Raw genomic sequence first — 18,537 nt, 5'->3', positions numbered from 1 at the left:
AACCACTACGCCATAGACGGTATAGAAGTTATTTGTTTCTGAAATGAGCTCTAAATCAAAGCCTATAAGTTTCGTGACTTTGTATTTTTAATTGTGCGAAGTTGTATACTGCATACTGTATATAGCACAATTGTTTTTTACATGTTTGTACCTAAATGCATTAGTGACATTAAAAGACTTTGATGTGGCTACGTGATTTTATTTCGAAATTATTAATTTTCTTCCTAATTTTACATAATATTAAAGTCCCACATGACTATGTGAGCTCAAAACGTGAACGGTAACACCGTGTTTTGGTTCTAAAGTCCAGTCATAGCGGTAATGAATTCCGAGTGTCAAAACCGTATAGAAATCTCAACTCAACCTCGGCTCAACTCATACTGGCGTAGAGTCGAAGCAGTTAGAAGAAGAAAAACAGAGTATAATTGTTTACTGTGGAGCGAGCACTATACATGAATGTACAAAAGTCTCTGAACTGATTGGAGCTTTCAAGACGCGCGGCCGCGCGTTACAGTTGAAAAACATGACGCGTCGCTTTGCTTCAACTCTGTTTCAATAAGAGATGAGCCCATTTTTTATAGGGTCGATGAAATCAGTCGACATATATAGGTTCCTCACGTCTACAAATTAGCTCTTATATGAATACAATGCTAAGACTTTAAATAAGGAGGTCAGTATAAAATATTAAGTACATAACTAAACTGGTAAGTTTTAAAATAACTAGATTAAGACGCAATACTTACAATATTGACACCTGTATTCAGAGTCATCCGTTAAATAATCTCTAATTGTAGATTGATGTTAACTCAATTTTTAGTTTATTATACAAAAATAAATTAATAAGTAGTTTTTATCATAATCGTCCTTGGAAAATAGCTACAGCTTTGCGAATCTTACAAAATATGTAATCGTCATATTATACTGCAAATCTTATAAGTAGGTAGGTTCGTATTTTGTACTTTCACATATATAATTCCTATTTTTTTAAATTACCCTTATAAGACTATATATATATACATACATAACCTTAGCTCTAACAATTGGGTGAATTATATTATATATTAAACTGTCAATTTTAATATGCGCAGCGCCGGCGCACACGTTGCATAGCGATTACGTGGTATTCAATAATAAATTTAGCATCCTGTTAAAATGTACGTAGAGAGTCTGCTGTACACGTGTGTATACTTGGTGGTAAGAAAGAAATTTGTGATTTTCTCTATTCCTCATATTTCTTACGCATTCACTTCCCATAATTTCAAGTCATTTTCAACTATTTCAACGAATCTATCGCCTATAGATGTATCTTTAAATAGCGGTTTGAGTGTTTTCAAGTTAAGACTAAGTAATGCCCCGTTATCCATCATTTCGTTGAGCTTAAAGGCTAAATTTCGGTTGTAATGAAGCCTGAGAAGACTCGGTCTGGAGAATAAATATTGACTGTCCCTCAAGTTCTTTCGGGCCCATTTTTCTATTGTCTTGTTGCCACTTGCAATCTGTAAAATAAAAACTAAATAAATAAACTATTTTTTTTGTACGCTAGCTCGAAACGCTAATAAAACCTACAGCGAATGAAAACATCGCGCGAACCGATTTTTAAAAATGGCTTTTGACTAATGTACCTAATGTAATGTACACCTACCTACTTAATATTAAACATAATAAGGGTTCCCAAATTTTTTACCGGGCTTACTATTATAATAACTTTAAAAAAATATCCTCACTAACCTTAATAATAATAATCATTTATTTACTTTAGATTACTAAGATCCATTCTGGTCAAAACAAATATTTAACGCCTAAACGTCTAGCGTAAATACAAACTGCCTCATAATTTTAATAGTGATCTCAAATCCTATCTGATCGTTAAAATATGACCTTAACTAAAAACAATATTTATTTAGCTACATGGTTTATGTATACCCAACTTTATTTTATTAAAACAACTACAAAATTAATAACACTTGAGAAACACTTACCCTAATATCCCCAACTTGTCTGAGAAAAATTGATGAAAAGTAGAACCTCAGATCCGAATTGGACCTTCTTCTTTCTCGTAATCTTATGAAATTCTTAAGTGTGTTGTAACCACTTCGTTTATACTTAAAAACCTAAAAATTAACAAAGTATTACCAAAACTATATCCAGGATGTTGAAAGCTTAATTGTACTATGAATTTCATATTAAAATAGCTTCGTTCTGACTCCTCGGATTGCTGGACTTAAAATACGTATAATAACAGAAAGTAATCACAAGAGAAATATATGAGAAACATCCATAGAACTGCTACACTCATCATGTTTAATAGCAAGGATTCGTTTCTTTACAGCAATCCAGCAGCGGCGGTTTTCTGTTACGTCCAAAAATGATCACGACATTATTGTACTTAGTTTCGATGAAGTCATTTTGAAGTTGGCCTCGCTATTAGGACTTATTATCGACGCAAGACCAGAGTATTTTACAAACCAAATAATCGACGAAACAGTACAAGCAATACTCACTTGATAAATAAAATTTCCAGTTATGTATGAGTCGATGTAATGCGTGCCATAACTCTTCATAAACCGTCTCAAATCCGTCGCATCAGACGCGTTAAGCTGCTCAATCGCCCGAAATACATAATCCTTCACTTTAATGGTCCGTTCTGTGTTTATTCGTACGGAATTTTTAGTTTTAGATAATGTGACGAGAACGTAGCAACAGTCGTCTGGCCGTGGATCGTACTCCATGCCGAATGCTCGCATAATTTCATCTGGAATCCAATCACCTAAAAATGCCTTCCACGGAACGTCTGTACTGAAAATATTATGTATTATTATTAATATGCAGGATGTATTTCATTACAATAACGGACATATCGCCTTTGCATTCTATATCTATTCCTGATGTAATCATGAAAGAGCCTGAGCGGAGACACGCTGTGAGTTTTTTGTTGAAGAAGAGGGCAAACAAGTCTCTGGATTGATGAACAACGATCATGAAAAGTTACTGCAGCCCATGGACACCCACGATCCAAAATCAGTCATTCTAGCCTTTAGGTGATTTACGTCTATACTCAGATTTTTAATTCCGTAAAATTCTGACAGCTATCTATCATTATTGGCCGGGCACATTTTTCAATTTCAATACAAGTCTGAACATCTGAGTTTATACATACATTTTATTGTAATGTATCCATTTTATTAAGTGCGGTGCTCCACATTAAAAGTGGTTTAACGGCGAGTGGTAATAATGTTCCTTTACAAATAGTAAAAAACACACAAGTAAAGATTAAGTAAAGAACTTTTTTAGTAGCAACGCTTATGAAATTTCAGAATTCTACGGAACTACTTAAAAATCAGAGTATAAATAAAAAGATTCGCACAGAGAAGGCTTTGAGATACCAGCTGTTGTATGTGTCGTTCCTATCGCAATATATATATATATATAATATACATATGAAAAACTAAACACCTTCAACTGGCAAATAATTAGTTACCTAAACCTAGTATTGTCTTTTATTGGCATAACTTTTACACATTTAATAAAACAATTTTTAACCGGATTGAAGTTATGTATTTACAATAATTATTATTTTACATAATTTTAAATTTAACCGACGTTTCGCGTGCTTTACAGCGTGCGTGGTCACGGTGACCAACGGTTAAATTTAAAATTACCTAAACCTGCTTTTCGGGACGGTACTTATTCAATATAACAGCAACTAGTTAAAAATAAATCATACCCTTCTATTTGGAAGTGTTTGAAGTAGACTTGAAGAAGATCGTCGAATGTTTCACAGAGATGGAGGTTCATGTTTACCATTGTATCGCCAGGTGTGATGATACTACTGACGTTTTCAAACACTCGTATATTCTTCTCCCTAAAGGGTTCTATGGGATCATAATCCTCATCTTCGTAGTCTGCTGAAACTACTTGCGTGACTTGGGAGAGGTCGCCATAACTAGAAAGCGATAAATAAATTGTAAGTTTAACCCGTGTGGCATTTGTATTTTCTGGAGTATTTGACCGAAATATAGATTTTTCTAGATTCGAAACGAGACGAGACGTTTTTTGTTTTAAAGAATCATGTCAATCCATCATCGGATTTTTCTTGACATAAAAATATTATTTTATCAGTATTGCGTAAGCTAGTCTATTAAATAGACTTTTAAGAAAATGTCTGGTCTGAACTGAAAATTTGTTTTAGGCGTTCAACATTGTAATGACCTAACTACGAGGTTATTTTAAATATTTAAATGACCTTAACTATGGTCTGATTGAATTAAAACAATTGTTTTATCAATATAAATCTTCCGAAGCATATTTGCGCTAGTTATGGTTGACGTATTTTGAGGTCAAATGTTACATACATTAAAATTAAATAAATAGAAATAACTTTTTTTGATCATAGAATAATATCCAGATATATTGATAACAGAAATGTTTAACACTACTTAAGCGCTGTAATCTCGTGGATAGGATGCAAATTAGTGCATACAAAGATGCATAAATTGTATGTAGTATTTACGTTCAATTGACGGTCGCGGTCATGTAATACCATCTATGTACAACTTGGACTCCTTGGATAACTTAACTTCTTTAAGTTGTACGACATATATGCACTTACCCTGGGCAACCCATGTTTAGTCAAACCCCAAAGAACAGATTTAAACCTTTATAAAGTCCTGTGGAACATAACAGACACATTTATGCGTTTCTTCCTTTAATAATTTTAGTAGGTCAACTCGTGGCGAACTATATCCCGAAACTATTACAGTTCGAAATCGAACCAAGAATCTCCGAGTTAGCCTCGCAGTCACATCTTTATTATTTAATGAAAGAGCCTCGCAATGGCTTCCCCACATATAGCAGTTTGTTGGGGGACGCCCAAAAAGGGCAGTCATCGTACCCCATGGGTGTCTACCCATTTTTTGTGAGTGCGTTACCGGCATTTGAGGGAAGAAGACACTGGAATTTTGAATAGTTGGAGGTCGTATCTCTCAGAGAGATCCCCCACCGGGACTCGATTCCACAGTTCGCTAGTTCGCAAAAGAAAATCCCTTGTGAAACGGACTGTGAAAGACTTCCAGCCATAAAGGTGATGTTGATGAATTTATGAATTCATACAGCTCGTACGGCGTTGAAACGAGGCAGGAGGGATCAACCCAAAAAAATTTTCAGAACACTCACCGTAGCACACTTTATAGAAAACGCAAAGAGACGCAATGTCTCTGCGTAGAGAGATAGAATCAAGCCGATCAGTAAAACATTGGAGATTGACAATTCGACAAGCCCTTTGTTTATCAGCGATTTCAAATTTCTTAAGGTGGAGAACGAACGATACTCACTTCGCAAACACATCAATAGCGTTTCCAATACTAAGACTATATCCTAAGTCCTCCTCGCTGCCACATAAAGCACAACACAGAAGCACTAACAACCATAACATTATCAACAACCTACAATAAACTAACAAGCTAACAATCACGCGAGGCGGCGTTGACTGAGATTTTTTAACAATTTGCTAATGTGTAAACATTGTGTGAACTTGACCCGAGAGATTAGGCCCGTATCATTGCACTGAGCGTTTGGTACGGATTTACTTGGTAATTTAACTATTGTTAAGTTTCCTATAAATAAATAAACTAAAGGTGAAATTTGCGCGGGACGGAAAAGTGGAGCAAAAAGTCCTAAACTGGTGCCCATGGTACAGAAAACGAAATAGAGGAAGACAACTTTGAAGGTGGATAGACCAAATATAATAAACACCAGGTACATGGCAGAGATGTTGCCAAACAAGGGCACACAGACAGATACCTAAGAGGATTGAAGTAGTAACGTGTTTAACTATAAAAGTATCTGAATTAAAGGCTATTATTATTATAAGTATTGTATTGTCTGGAGGATATGACACTGAAAGTCATATATCAAAGCTATCAATGTTATGTCGATCGCTAAAGATATTCATATACACAACTTCACGACCTCCACTGGAGCGTTCGGGCCGACCAGTCTAGTTAGTCGAAGATCCTTCGACCATCTAGATCCAGATTCATTCCTCCACAATTTATTTTTGTTGCATATAAATACACGTCTATGAATAATTGTTCAATCAGTATATATTATCAATGTACCTAGTATTGGAAATTTTACACTAAATGTTACACATAAAAACATATATTTTCATTCGAATATAGTAACTCATTTTTATATAATACTAATGCAGGCGAAGACACCGAGTTATATTTTTCCATATAATGATAATTCGCGTGCAGATCAGTTGCATAAAGCAGAAATAAAGTAGTTGTTTCCTGTAGTTAAGGACAAATCCATTTGATTATGACTTATTCATGATAAATGCCAAGGTCCACATGATATACCAAATTAAGTACAAACACGAATTTATGGAAATCAGAGCATGGATTGAATTTTCTCGGTAACGATATGATTCGAAATTTTCTCTAACTCTTCCTTTGCATTTCTCCTCCTGCCACCTATAATTTAAATACAAATATTAGAAATAGTTTGTTTTCTTTATGTAAAAGTTAAGTGTCCGAAAAAGAAGTGAAAATCAGAGTCGTCGAAATTCCACACACAATCACCACAGCGTAATGTAATTATAATCTATGAATGTAAAAATAAAATTTGTGTCATTATTCTGATGAAAATTACAATGCTATAGACAAACTTACGTACTCAATCATTAATATTATAATATAATACAATAGTTATTAATTATCACACACGCAATGTACACTTGTTGAAATACTTAACACGGTAAATGTGTGATTCGAATAAGAATTATAGTATATCGACCTAATAAAATGTTCTATTTAATAAAAAGCAACGAATTTCAAGGCTCCACGTTTATGCTTGGTATTGCGATAACCTTTTGATCTTCACGAACTTATCTAAATCGGGTATTTTTATTAGATATACCAACCTATAAAATAGATTCGTATATAAGTCGTAATATTATATCTAGAGTTTAGACTAATATAACTTTGTTATTGATACATTTTGTTGCCCTATCGGTTTCTATTCCCTATGGTTCGATCCCCGGCTGGGCACCAATGGACTTTCTTTCTATGTGCACGTTTAACTTGCTCGTTGCTTACGGTGCTCGTACGGCGAAGGAAAACATCATGAGGAAGGCTTGCCTTAGACCCAAAAAGTCGACGGCGTGTGTCAGGTACAGGATTACCTACTTGCCTATTGGCAAATGATCATGAAACAGATAGAGACATCTGAAGCCCAGACCTAAAAAGGTTGTGATACTGATTTATTATTTTTATTGCAAGAATACAGTGTTGGATATGAGGTTACGGAAGGGTTTCTCAACTTTAAGGTCCATTCAGGTGATATTTTCCAAGTTCCAACTCGGCTGTGCAATAGTTTTTCTATGACCAGAATTAACATTTACTCGCGCAGAAGAATACGAGAATTGAAATATCAGAATCGCTGATGTACCTACTAGCCTGCTTGGAAACTTATGCAGAAATGTGAAGCCAACGTCTGAAAGGGTTACAAACTTACCTACGTACGTACGGATGTATATTAAAAAAACATAAGAACTTTATCGAGTGAATTAATACTAGTGATTTTGTTCCAATGGTTCATGGTCATTTGTATAAAGAAATCACAATGATTAAAACACGTTTCGGAGTACTTAATGTCGCTATGAAGAAAGAGATGGAAACACGTAACAATAGCCAAGTGTAAGTGCGACAAATATGAAAGGAATAGGTATCAGTTATTTTCAGCGAATGTATACATTAGCTCTAACATTAAACATAGTCTCTGTGCGTGTTAGTACATATATAATATAAATTATTCAGTAACCTAAATCTTACGCAATACTTTGAAATTATTTATCCAAGAAGCGAAATCTTATATAGTTTAAGGAACTATTTGTCTCTTTTTATAATGGTACATCAAAACCTGAATATAATGGGATATGAGTCAAGTTAAGTTTTAAAAGAATCACGTATATTACGATTTTCTATAATCTATAGATACTCGTACATAACCGCTAGTTTCGCCTCGGTCGGTCGAAGTTCGGCGCCACCTAATGGCCTGTCGTTGCTTCAATTAGATTACATTTGATTTTCGATGCTTCCTGGCACTCAAATTTTTCCCACATTTGCCGAAATATTTGCGGAATGCGGTTACTGTAAAAGTTGAATGACACGGTATCAGCGTTAGTTTACTTTATGATAATACACTTGTCTATGATTCAATGGCCTCATTTCGTATAAATCACTTGCGGATGTATAAGGGCCACATTCTCAATGGTATTATAGAAAATATGTTCAACGTATTTATGATTAGTTTTTTAGCAGACCTCTCTCACTAGTTAAAATCCACCACGCTTTTCACATACTTAGCTATTTAATTTGTTAATCTGAAAGCCTAGATTCTAAATCTTGTGCCTTAGGTTATTAACAAAACGATATAAGAGTACCAAACATTCATAGAAGTATTGTACATTATCAGCGTTATATTGTGAATTGAAATGAGGTTTTAGCGACATCTACGGCTACAATGACTGCGATGATAACATATATATTCATATGGATTCTCTTTAGGTCGGAGGAATAGTTCCTTCCTTCCACCACAAGAGTAAAGTTGGTTTATTTTGAAGTATCTATATTGATTTATATTTCTCTAACCAGTACAGGGACATGCTAGCACACTGCCAAAGTGTCACGGAAAGAAGCATGCTGAGAATAAAACAATGACAAGCAAAGAAACACAGACATAAGAGCTAGAACAGGTGTGACAGACATTCTAAGATAGACCAAACGAAATGGAGATAGACGGGTCGTATACGGAACCCCCATGAAAAATGGAGCAAAATATTGACGGAATTGTACCCTAGAGACGGAAAACGAAGAAGAGGCTGACAACGCAAAAGATGGGAAGATGAAGTTAAATTATCAGCAGGCTACAACTGGAGAAGGGTCGCAAAGGACAATGGAAAGGGTTAGAGCAGGCCTTTGCCAAGAGGCACACCGAACGCCGAGATATACTGTACTGGAAATATATTAAAGATCACAGATCACAGAATTTTGGAATATAAAGGCTATACATATTATTATTATGCTTTATATGTAGTACAGTATTTGGTTTATATTGAAATTGCTTGACGGTTTTTAGTTTATATAAAATATACTTTGTACTAAGTTGATAAATCGAGCTTATTTATTTGTTGCGAGATAGAATAAAATAAAATCAAATTCATAAAATATGTTTATTCTTACATACTAACATATTTACACATTTTAATACAATAAGAACACTGTTGGGTTGTAAATGCAGCATCGTGTTTGATCATGTTAAAATAAATTAAAAAATAAATAAGTAGACATCTGAATTATAAAATTAAATATACATATTTATCGATATTTTGTTTGTAACAATAAATGTGGTTCCCGCCACGTCAGCAACGGATAATCAAATAAAACTTTCACCAACCACAAAATATTTTATAGTCACCGATTCCTATATTTACCTCTTTATAAAAACAATTGGTCTAATTGCTCTTCCAACTACAGTCTGTCTCTTTACATTACATCGTAAATACTTTGTAAGACGATGAGCTAAAAGAGAATTTCGAAGAGAGATTCGACTAATTTAGTTCGTTCGTAGTTTCGACATATAGAGAATCTCTAGAGACCATTTGTTGCCCTAAATTTTGACTCTTAAAATTGTTTAAAACAGGTATTATTTTACGACCATATTCTGACTTTAAAGTTCGCACTTAAGTAAGCAAATGACGTTAAAATGTAGTAGTAAGGAACGTGACCGCTTTTAGATTATACCTTCATAAACATTGTAAAGAGGAATCACAATATATTTATCAACAAACCTTATAAAATGCAATCAGGACGACGAAATATATATTTTAAATACAAATTGGCCTTTATATAAAAATACAAATGCAATAATTTTTTTGTATAAGGTTTCAAAAATATACAGTACTTTATAATGGACGAATATTAAAACTATAATTGTTTGTACTTACACTGGTGGAAAATTAATCGTTATAAAAATAAATATTGATCAATCACAGAAAAATATAGCATTCTCTCATAAATCAAATATAAACTAAAATACTCTTGTCAGCACTATTTAAAGGGTAAAATTTTAAGATACTCCAAGCTTCTAATATTTATTTGACCAAAGTATAACATTACATAGTTTATCTAATATGTAAGAATTTAAAGTTTATCTCGAATTGAAATATTTTGGTCCATCGAGCCGGAAAATGCGAGGTTCTGAATGGTTGGAGTTCATCTTAAAATCTGCCCTTTAAAATATCTATCACATGTTACTCTCCCACAATTTTAAATAATTGTCTATCACTTCTTCAAACCACTTTCTTTTTTGCGCGTCTTTAAAAGCAGGCGCTAATGTCTTTAATTCTAATTGTAATAAGGCTTCATTTCCTAATAATGTATCTAAATTTCTTAAAAGCGCCGGTTCTCCGTGCAGCTTTAAAAGACTTGGGTACGAAAATATATAATAATGTACCCTGAGGCGTTTCATCGCCCAACTTTCCACTGTTTTATTTCCACTCGCCACCTGAAATATTAAATAGATATTATTTTATATATATAAAGATACTATTAACAAAAGTAGCTTACAGTTAAGGAAGATTTTCAAATACATTTCGATCCTGGCATGTAAGTTGGCAAGATGTCTTTGGGTTTATACTAAGCAAATTTGCCGAAAATGAAGCGTGCGACACTGTCGTCGTGAGTTCGGATACCCGCTATAATACTTGATAGTATTATGTTACATATATAACACATGATGGTGAAGTACAATTGGAAAATCAGCAGGTCTCAGAAGTGCCTTATCTGCCTGCCCTCGTTTGACCAGTGCAGTATAATCATACCGTATAGATATCCATATGAAGTTAACTTTCTTCAACTCATCTAGCCAACTTTCGATATCTTTTGATTTAAAATTAACAACATGTTGGTGTTTACTTATCAAGTAAAAGTATGAGTGTTTAGGTAAAAGTATGAGTGTAGTAGTGATGATGAATGGTTAATGTGGTGAATGTGGTGTAATGACGTCACAAAATACCTTGATCTGGCCAATATGCTTGGCCTGCCATGGCGAGAAATATCCTTCCAACTCTTTAGCAGTTATATCAGCCACGCCCTAGCTTTTAAGTCTCTCTTTGATCATAGAGTATGCGGTTCTAGAGAACACAAATACCTGGAGTGAGAGCATAGACAAGATTCACGCTTTTGAAACTATTTTCACATTTGGGCGTGAACTCGAGGATTTTTCGCGTTATAAGCTTCTTTTCTTTATTCTATCGTCTATGGTCTACCATATTTGTAATTTATAAGTAGAGCTAATACTGGCCATGTAAAATTTATTTTTCGTATCTTAATAATTCTTCTAGCATGCTGCACCCTGTACCACCCAGCATCGGCAGGGCGCGATCAAATACATCACTTGAACGGGCCTCCTCCCTGAACGGGACTAGGTACGTCTTGCGAGGAAATGTGCTGCAGAAACCAGGACGACAGCATACCTTATCCAATATATTAACTTGATTCAATGAGTCGAGATTTTTATAGTTCAGAGTACTTTGTTACCCGTTTCAGGTACTCCTATGAGCTCTAAGTAAACACAGACATAAGAGCTAGAACAGGTGTGACAGACATTCTAAGATAGACCAAATGAAATGGAGATGGACGGGTCGTATACGGAGCCCCCATGAAAAATGGAGCAAAATATTGACAGAATTGTACCCTAGAGACGGAAAACGAAGAAGAGGCCGACAACGCAAAGGTGGGAGGACAAAGTTAAATTAACAGCAGGCTACAACTGGAGAAGGGTCGCAAAGGATAGAGAACAGTGGAAAGGGTTAGAGGAGGCCTTTGCCAAGAGGCACACCGAACGCCGAGATATACTGTACTGGAAATATATTAAAGATCACAGATCACAGAATTTTGGAATATAAAGGCTATACATATTATTATTATGCTTTATATGTAGTACAGTATTTGGTTTATATTGAAATTGCTTGACATTTTTAGTTTATATAAAAGATACTTTGTACTAAGTTGATAAATCGAGCTTATTTATTTGTTGCGAGACAAAACGGTAGAATAAAATAAAATCAAATTCATAAAATATGTTTATTCTTACATACTAACATATTTACACATTTTAATACAATAAGAACACTGTTGGGTTGTAAATGCAGCATCGTGTTTGATCATGTTAAAATAAATTAAAAAATAAATAAGTAGACATCTGAATTATAAAATTAAATATACATATTTATCGATATTTTTTGTAACAATAAATGTGGTTCTCGCCACGTCAGCTATGGAAATAAAACTTTCTCCAACCACAAAAAAATTTATAGTCACCGATTCCTATATTTACCTCTTTATAAAAACAATTGGTCTAATTGCTCTTCCAACTACAGTCTGTCTCTTTACATTACATCGTAAATACTTTGTAAGACGATGAGCTAAAAGAGAATTTCGAAGAGAGATTCGACTAATTTAGTTCGTTCGTAGTTTCGACATATAGAGAATCTCTAGAGACCATTTGTTGCCCTAAATTTTGACTCTTAAAATTGTTTAAAACAGGTATTATTTTACGACCATATTCTGACTTTAAAGTTCGCACTTAAGTAAGCAAATGACGTTAAAATGTAGTAGTAAGGAACGTGACCGCTTTTAGATTATACCTTCATAAACATTGTAAAGAGGAATCACAATATATTTATCAACAAACCTTATAAAATGCAATCAGGACGACGAAATATATATTTTAAATACAAATTGGCCTTTATATAAAAATACAAATGCAATAATTTTTTTGTATAAGGTTTCAAAAATATACAGTACTTTATAATGGACGAATATTAAAACTATAATTGTTTGTACTTACACTGGTGGAAAATTAATCGTTATAAAAATAAATATTGATCAATCACAGAAAAATATAGCATTCTCTCATAAATCAAATATAAACTAAAATACTCTTGTCAGCACTATTTAAGGGTTAAATTTTAAGATTCTCCAAGCTTCTAGTATTCATTTGACCAAAATAGAACATATAGTTTATCTAATAAGTAAGAATTTAATGTTTCTCGAATCGAAAATTTTTGGTCCATCGAGCCGGAAAATGCGAGGTTCAGAATGGTTGGAGTGCATCTTAAAATCTGCCCTTTAAAATATCTATCACATATTACTCTCCCACAATTTTAAATAATTGTCTATCACTTCTTCAAACCACTTTCTTTTTTGCGCGTCTTTAAAAGCAGGCGCTAATGTCTTTAATTCTAATTGTAATAAGGCTTCATTTCCTAATAATGTATCTAAATTTCTTAAAAGCGCCGGCTCTCCGTGCAGCTTTAAAAGACTTGGGTACGAAAATATATAATAGTGTACTCTGAGGCGTTTCATCGCCCAACTTTCCACTGTTTTATTTCCACTCGCCACCTGAAATATTAATTAAATATTATTTTATATATATAAAGATACTATTAACAAAAGTAGCTTACAGTTAAGGAAGATTTTCAAATATATTTCGATTCTGGCATGTAAGTTGGCAAGATGTCTTTGGGTTTATACTGAGCAAATTCGCCGAAAATCAAGCGTGTGACACTCTCTTCGTGATTTTGGATCCTGGCTGTAATACTTGATAGTATTTTATTACATATATAACAAAACTTGACGGTGAAGGACTAATGGAAAATCAGCAGGTCTCAGAAGTGCCTTATCTGCCTGCCCGCACTTGACCAGTGTAGTATAATAATACCGTACACATGAAGTTAACTTTCTTCAACTCATCTTGCCAACTTACGAAATATTATGATTCAATAACTTAATAGTAAATTTTGGTGTTTTACGATTAGGTTAGGTAAAAGTATGAGTGTAGTAGTGATAATGAATGGTTAATGTGGTGAATGTGGTGTAATGAGGTCACAAAATACCTTGATCTGGCCAATATGCTTGGCCTGCCATGGCGAGAAATATCCTTCCAACTCTTTAGCAGTTATATCAGCCACGCCCTTGCTTTTAAGTCTCTCTTTGATCATAGAGTATGCGGTTCTAGAGAACACAAATACCTGGAGTGAGAGCATAGACAAGATTCACGCTTTTGAAACTATTTTCACATTTGGGCGTGAACTCGAGGATTTTTCGCGTTATAAGCTTCTTTTCTTTATTCTATCGTCTATGGTCTACCATATTTGTAATTTATAAGTAGAGCTAATACTGGCCATGTATTCTTGATATTGGAAAGAAGGATGAAAAATGATGACGATATGAAACGATGAAGGAATGATAAAGAAAAGAAGTTTATGATGACCAATGAGAGAGTGAAGTGATCATGATACAATTTCTTTTTGATTGTTGAATCTGTGCTTTTAGCATACTATTCTAGATTCTTTCTTAGTTTGGCACTATGAATACGACGCTGTGACTTTTAAATTCTCATCGAATTCTCTAGTTCATTGTTATAACATAAGGTAAGGCAATACTTGAAAAAAAAAACCATATTTCTATGAAGCAAATTTCACAATAAAGATTTATGACTAAAAGCACAGATCCATAATGATCAAACCTTCACAGCGCCAACGTGTTCCGCGAATAACGGGGAGAAGAAATTGTTCATTTCAGCTGCGGGTATGTCTGACACGCCCCGCGACTTAACACGCTCTTTGATCCGGGAGTACACGCCACGAGAGAACACAAACACCTGGGAAGTGCTTCTTGTAAATACATCATCTTAAATCTTACCATAAGTGCGATCTAAGACTTCTTTATGTATTTAATATTGTCTTGATATACTTAGAGCTAAGTGTCAACTTATAATACCCTTACTGTACTCTAGAATCATCAAATATCTCCTAGATAGATTAATAAATTCAGAAGAATTTCATGACATTTTCCTGATACATTATTTTTTTTTATTTATCATAATGAATATTTTTGAAAGGTATTATATTTTGCAAGGAACCTAGGGGACCCCGAAATTATTGGACAGGGATTCTGGTGTACGTTTACTACGACTAATTTAGTTAAATGATTCCAAAAATAATTTTCCCGCCCTCGCCCGACGTTGCTTAACTTCGGTGATCGGACGAGAACCGGTGTATTCAACGTGGTATGGACGTTGGCGATAGATGTATCGAAAATATATAATAGAACAACTATAGCAAAATGTATACAACTTTTGGTCTTAATTTATTCCGCCTAGCCCCTTTTCGCAACACGCGATATCTTCGTTCCAACAACACTAATTTAGTTAAGTGATTCCAAAAATAATTTCTATTTCTTATCCCTACGAAAAAAAAGCCAACATCACGCGGTGTTCCCAGGCGGTCACCCATCCAAGTACTGCTCGACGTTGCTTAACTTAGGTGATCGGACGAGAACCGGCGTATTACAATAGCAAATAGCAAAAAAGTGTCGTTACAATTGTTGGTCTTAATTTTTTCCGTCTCGCCCCCTTTCGCAATGCACGATAAGGAATTTTGTTCGAAAACCTACCAACCTTTTTTATTTATTACGTGGTTTAACCTTCAATCTATAATGGTTTTTGGTTATAAGACACATAATTGCGGATCAGTGAAATAGAAGTTGCTATCCTACGATTCGCGAAAATTTGATAATACAAAGAATTTATTTAGTCGAAGGCAAAACTTAGTAACCACTTTGTCGGATTAAGACACTTTGTTCGACAATCTATCTTGAAGGATGGTTACAGGCTATATATAATTGCAAATAATCTTCGTCCTTTAAACCGAAACTTTTTCAATTCAAACATGACTCTCCTATTTAATTTATGACTAAAAATAAACTTTTTTAAAATTTCTTAAAATAATTATCAACGATTGAGTGACAACTACTGATATTGTGATCATAGACAAATATTCATTAGTTTCGACGGATATCCACTGTCAATAATACACACGATTTCTATAAGGTGACGTACACTCAATTTCAATTTTGTTTCTATCCATAGACATAACACAGCTCAACGAATAAATTATTAGTAAATTGTCTTGGTTAGTACATAAAGTTTTAGTAGTAATTCTTCGTATGTGTAATCCGTTTTAGCAAATTATTTAACTAAAAAAAGTTGTGGATTGTCAATAAACCGCTAAATAAAATAAATAAAAAGTTATAAAGATTTGTAATGCAATTTATATTGGTATTGGTACAAATACTACACCAAAAAAGTAAATTGAAAAAATAACTATTTTATATTATGACCGCAATTAACGAATCAAATCACAAATCCATTTATAAATGGTGAGTCAATAATATGGGTAAAGAAAATTATCGGTATGTTTTCAAAATCTTTCCAAAACATAATCACGTTTCACTCCATGTACAATATCACGTGAGTTCACGCGTTGCAAGATGATGCAAAAAATCTTTGATGGACGATTTTGTTTAACTGTTACGCGATTACAACATACAACTAAAAACATTATTAAAACTTCAATCCGTGTTGAAATAAAGGACCGTTTTATATTATTTACTTTATAATTTTGGAATCCAGAAGTCATTTCTACTGTTTTTAAGAGCAAATTTTCCTTTTCTGCCGTTTTACTTTAGTAATTCGTTAACGTAGAATATAATAAGCAATACTTTTCTACTATTATTGTAAATTGTAATATATTTGTAAAAAATTTATTGAGTATTTTTGGGAATAACATTCGTAATGGAGTAAACTATTTTCAAGTCTAATAAATATTACCGTAGTTTCTATCAAACGTTCCTAAACATCTAAAACGTAATATCATATTCATAACCTATGGTGAAATGGATAACATATATCTCAAACCCCAATTAGTATCTATACGTAGTTATTTTTTCCAAATAAACGGTTAAATTACCTGGTATAATGAATTTCCAGTTATATAAGATGCTATATAATGTGATCCGTATTTTCTGATGAAATCTGCTATAGATACCGTGTCGCCAATAGTGGTGTCTTTTATGGCATCGAATACTACATCCTCCACCGGGACATTTGGTGGTAAATCGCTTAGTTTTGCCGTTTCACGAAACCTGTAATTATTTTTTTAACACTTAGTTGTAATACTATAGTATGAACATGAAATTTAAATAATTATGGCAACGGACGGACTAATAACAATCAATTACTTTCAGGCAATTGTAAGGAGAGAAAAAATCAAATTGCACCGTTTTAACTCATCCTCATTTCATCACAGCAAGAACACAATTTACCAGGCGGTACAAGTGTCCATGGGCGGCTTTCTGAGTGACCCACTTGCCAGTTTGCAGTCCCATAAAAAGGGCTATAAAAACATATAGCACTGTCATCATTTCAATTTGAAAATGTTAATTGTGTTGGAAGTTAAAACTTTGGAAGTGCCAACTTTGGGTGCGTCTTGCTGGCCAAATAAATAATAATAAATTACTTTTTGACCCCGTTATATTGCACCAAGAATCATCAGCACGTAATCTTAGTTATATTTACCTCGACACCCTAACAAGTACATAGCAGTGGTCCCCGTTGATAAAAGAGGAGTTGATACCCAAATTCCGCGCCATGATATCTGTCGGCCAACCCGCTGTGAACGCTCGCCATGGCCGCTCTAATCTGGAACATAATAGATGTCAATTAAATACGAATTAATTATATCTAAAATCATAGTAACAATTGCAAAATGGCTGCTCACAGAAAAACATCCAAAGTAGGGACCATAACAAGAAAACTTGATGATACAAAGAAATTTCTTAAAAGGCCCGTAACGCATTTGCCTTCTGGCAGTGTTTATCCATGGTAGTATTACCTAACACGAGTAAAAACCCTTGTCCCTTTGCCCCCCGTTATATAAAAATAAATATCCATTTGTGAACAATTATGATTAGAAGGCGTCATGCCTTAAGGCCCTATCCCAGCACGAATTGCTGTCAGTGTCTCGGGGTGGACTGCGGGGCGCAGTAGAGAGCTGGAGCACTGAGGCGCGCCGGCCCGCAATAACTATTAGTTATGTAAAACATTACATTAATCTAATTTTATCATTTTTAAGCTATTGCATAGATTTTATCGCGGGCTTTGAGCGCGGCGACCGAATCAAGAAATTCCGTAACGAAATAAACCTAACACACGATGACGTAATATAGGTGCGGCCAATACGCGTTAGAACGGGACAGAACGCATACTGCGTCTCAAATCGGTGTAGCGTGATCGGATAGGCGTGTTAATCTGAGTCTGGTAGAGTGGTAGATTGAATTAATTAATATCGAAGAAAAAACTTGAATTACTGCAAAAAATAAATAAATAATTATATTGCATAAGTTTATAAAAAATGCTATGCAATAGCTTTACCGCAGCAGTCCCCGAGTGGCACACGTATTTTTTTTCTGAAATGGACTACTAAGCTTGCGATAAAATATATCGTGTAAATTTCAATATCATGTTCTATATACCTATATATTTTCGCCATAAAATGAATTCAAAGTGTCAAAAATTGGCTATGTTTGGATATTTTCTATCGAGGGAAGTTATTTAAATCGTGTATCG

General features: G+C 34.1%; 2 protein-coding genes across 5 annotated transcripts in view; both read right to left on the bottom strand.

Annotated features, from left to right (window-relative positions):
• Window positions 1–1,063: 1,063 nt before the first annotated feature.
• LOC125052034 (torso-like protein) lies at window positions 1,064–5,595 on the bottom strand. The gene is made up of 5 exons (XM_047652676.1): window positions 5,331–5,595; window positions 3,725–3,943; window positions 2,502–2,796; window positions 1,980–2,111; window positions 1,064–1,496 (listed from the first exon to the last, which is right to left on the bottom strand). The coding sequence occupies exons 1-5, from the start codon at window positions 5,429–5,431 to the stop codon at window positions 1,236–1,238; spliced, it is 1,008 nt and encodes a 335-aa protein (XP_047508632.1). The 5' UTR covers window positions 5,432–5,595; the 3' UTR covers window positions 1,064–1,235.
• A 3,626-nt stretch (window positions 5,596–9,221) lies between these two features.
• The window catches only part of LOC125051708 (torso-like protein), a 47,871-nt gene continuing 38,555 nt past the window's right edge, over window positions 9,222–18,537 (bottom strand). The window contains exons 4-8 of one of the 4 annotated variants that reach the window (XM_047652226.1): window positions 17,488–17,610; window positions 16,880–17,054; window positions 14,596–14,730; window positions 13,964–14,098; window positions 12,136–13,469 (exon numbers count right to left, since the gene is read on the bottom strand). In XM_047652226.1, the coding sequence (XP_047508182.1) occupies window positions 13,209–13,469; window positions 13,964–14,098; window positions 14,596–14,730; window positions 16,880–17,054; window positions 17,488–17,610 (829 nt within the window). In that variant the 3' untranslated portion in view covers window positions 12,136–13,208. Of the gene's footprint in view, window positions 10,570–12,135; window positions 13,470–13,963; window positions 14,099–14,595; window positions 14,731–16,879; window positions 17,055–17,487; window positions 17,611–18,537 lie in introns of those variants that run through there. The other 3 variants (XM_047652229.1, XM_047652227.1, XM_047652228.1) reach the window with 3 other exon arrangements.

Source organism: Pieris napi, chromosome 8 (assembly GCF_905475465.1).
Source record: "Pieris napi chromosome 8, ilPieNapi1.2, whole genome shotgun sequence".
Classification (NCBI taxonomy): domain Eukaryota; kingdom Metazoa; phylum Arthropoda; class Insecta; order Lepidoptera; family Pieridae; genus Pieris; species Pieris napi.
This window is presented reverse-complemented; position numbering and strand designations above follow the sequence as displayed.

What these genes read in the sequence shown, in the direction of transcription:
- LOC125052034 (XM_047652676.1), bottom strand. Translation starts at nt 5,431, where the DNA reads ATGTTATGGTTGTTAGTGCTTCTGTGTTGTGCTTTATGTGGCAGCGAG. An exon ending in CTGGAAATTTTATTTATCAA is followed by an intron (nt 2,112 to 2,501) that starts GTGAGTATTGCT and finishes GTTAATTTTTAG; the next exon opens with GTTTTTAAGTATAAACGAAG. An exon ending in GACAAGTTGGGGATATTAGG is followed by an intron (nt 1,497 to 1,979) that starts GTAAGTGTTTCT and finishes TTTATTTTACAG; the next exon opens with ATTGCAAGTGGCAACAAGAC.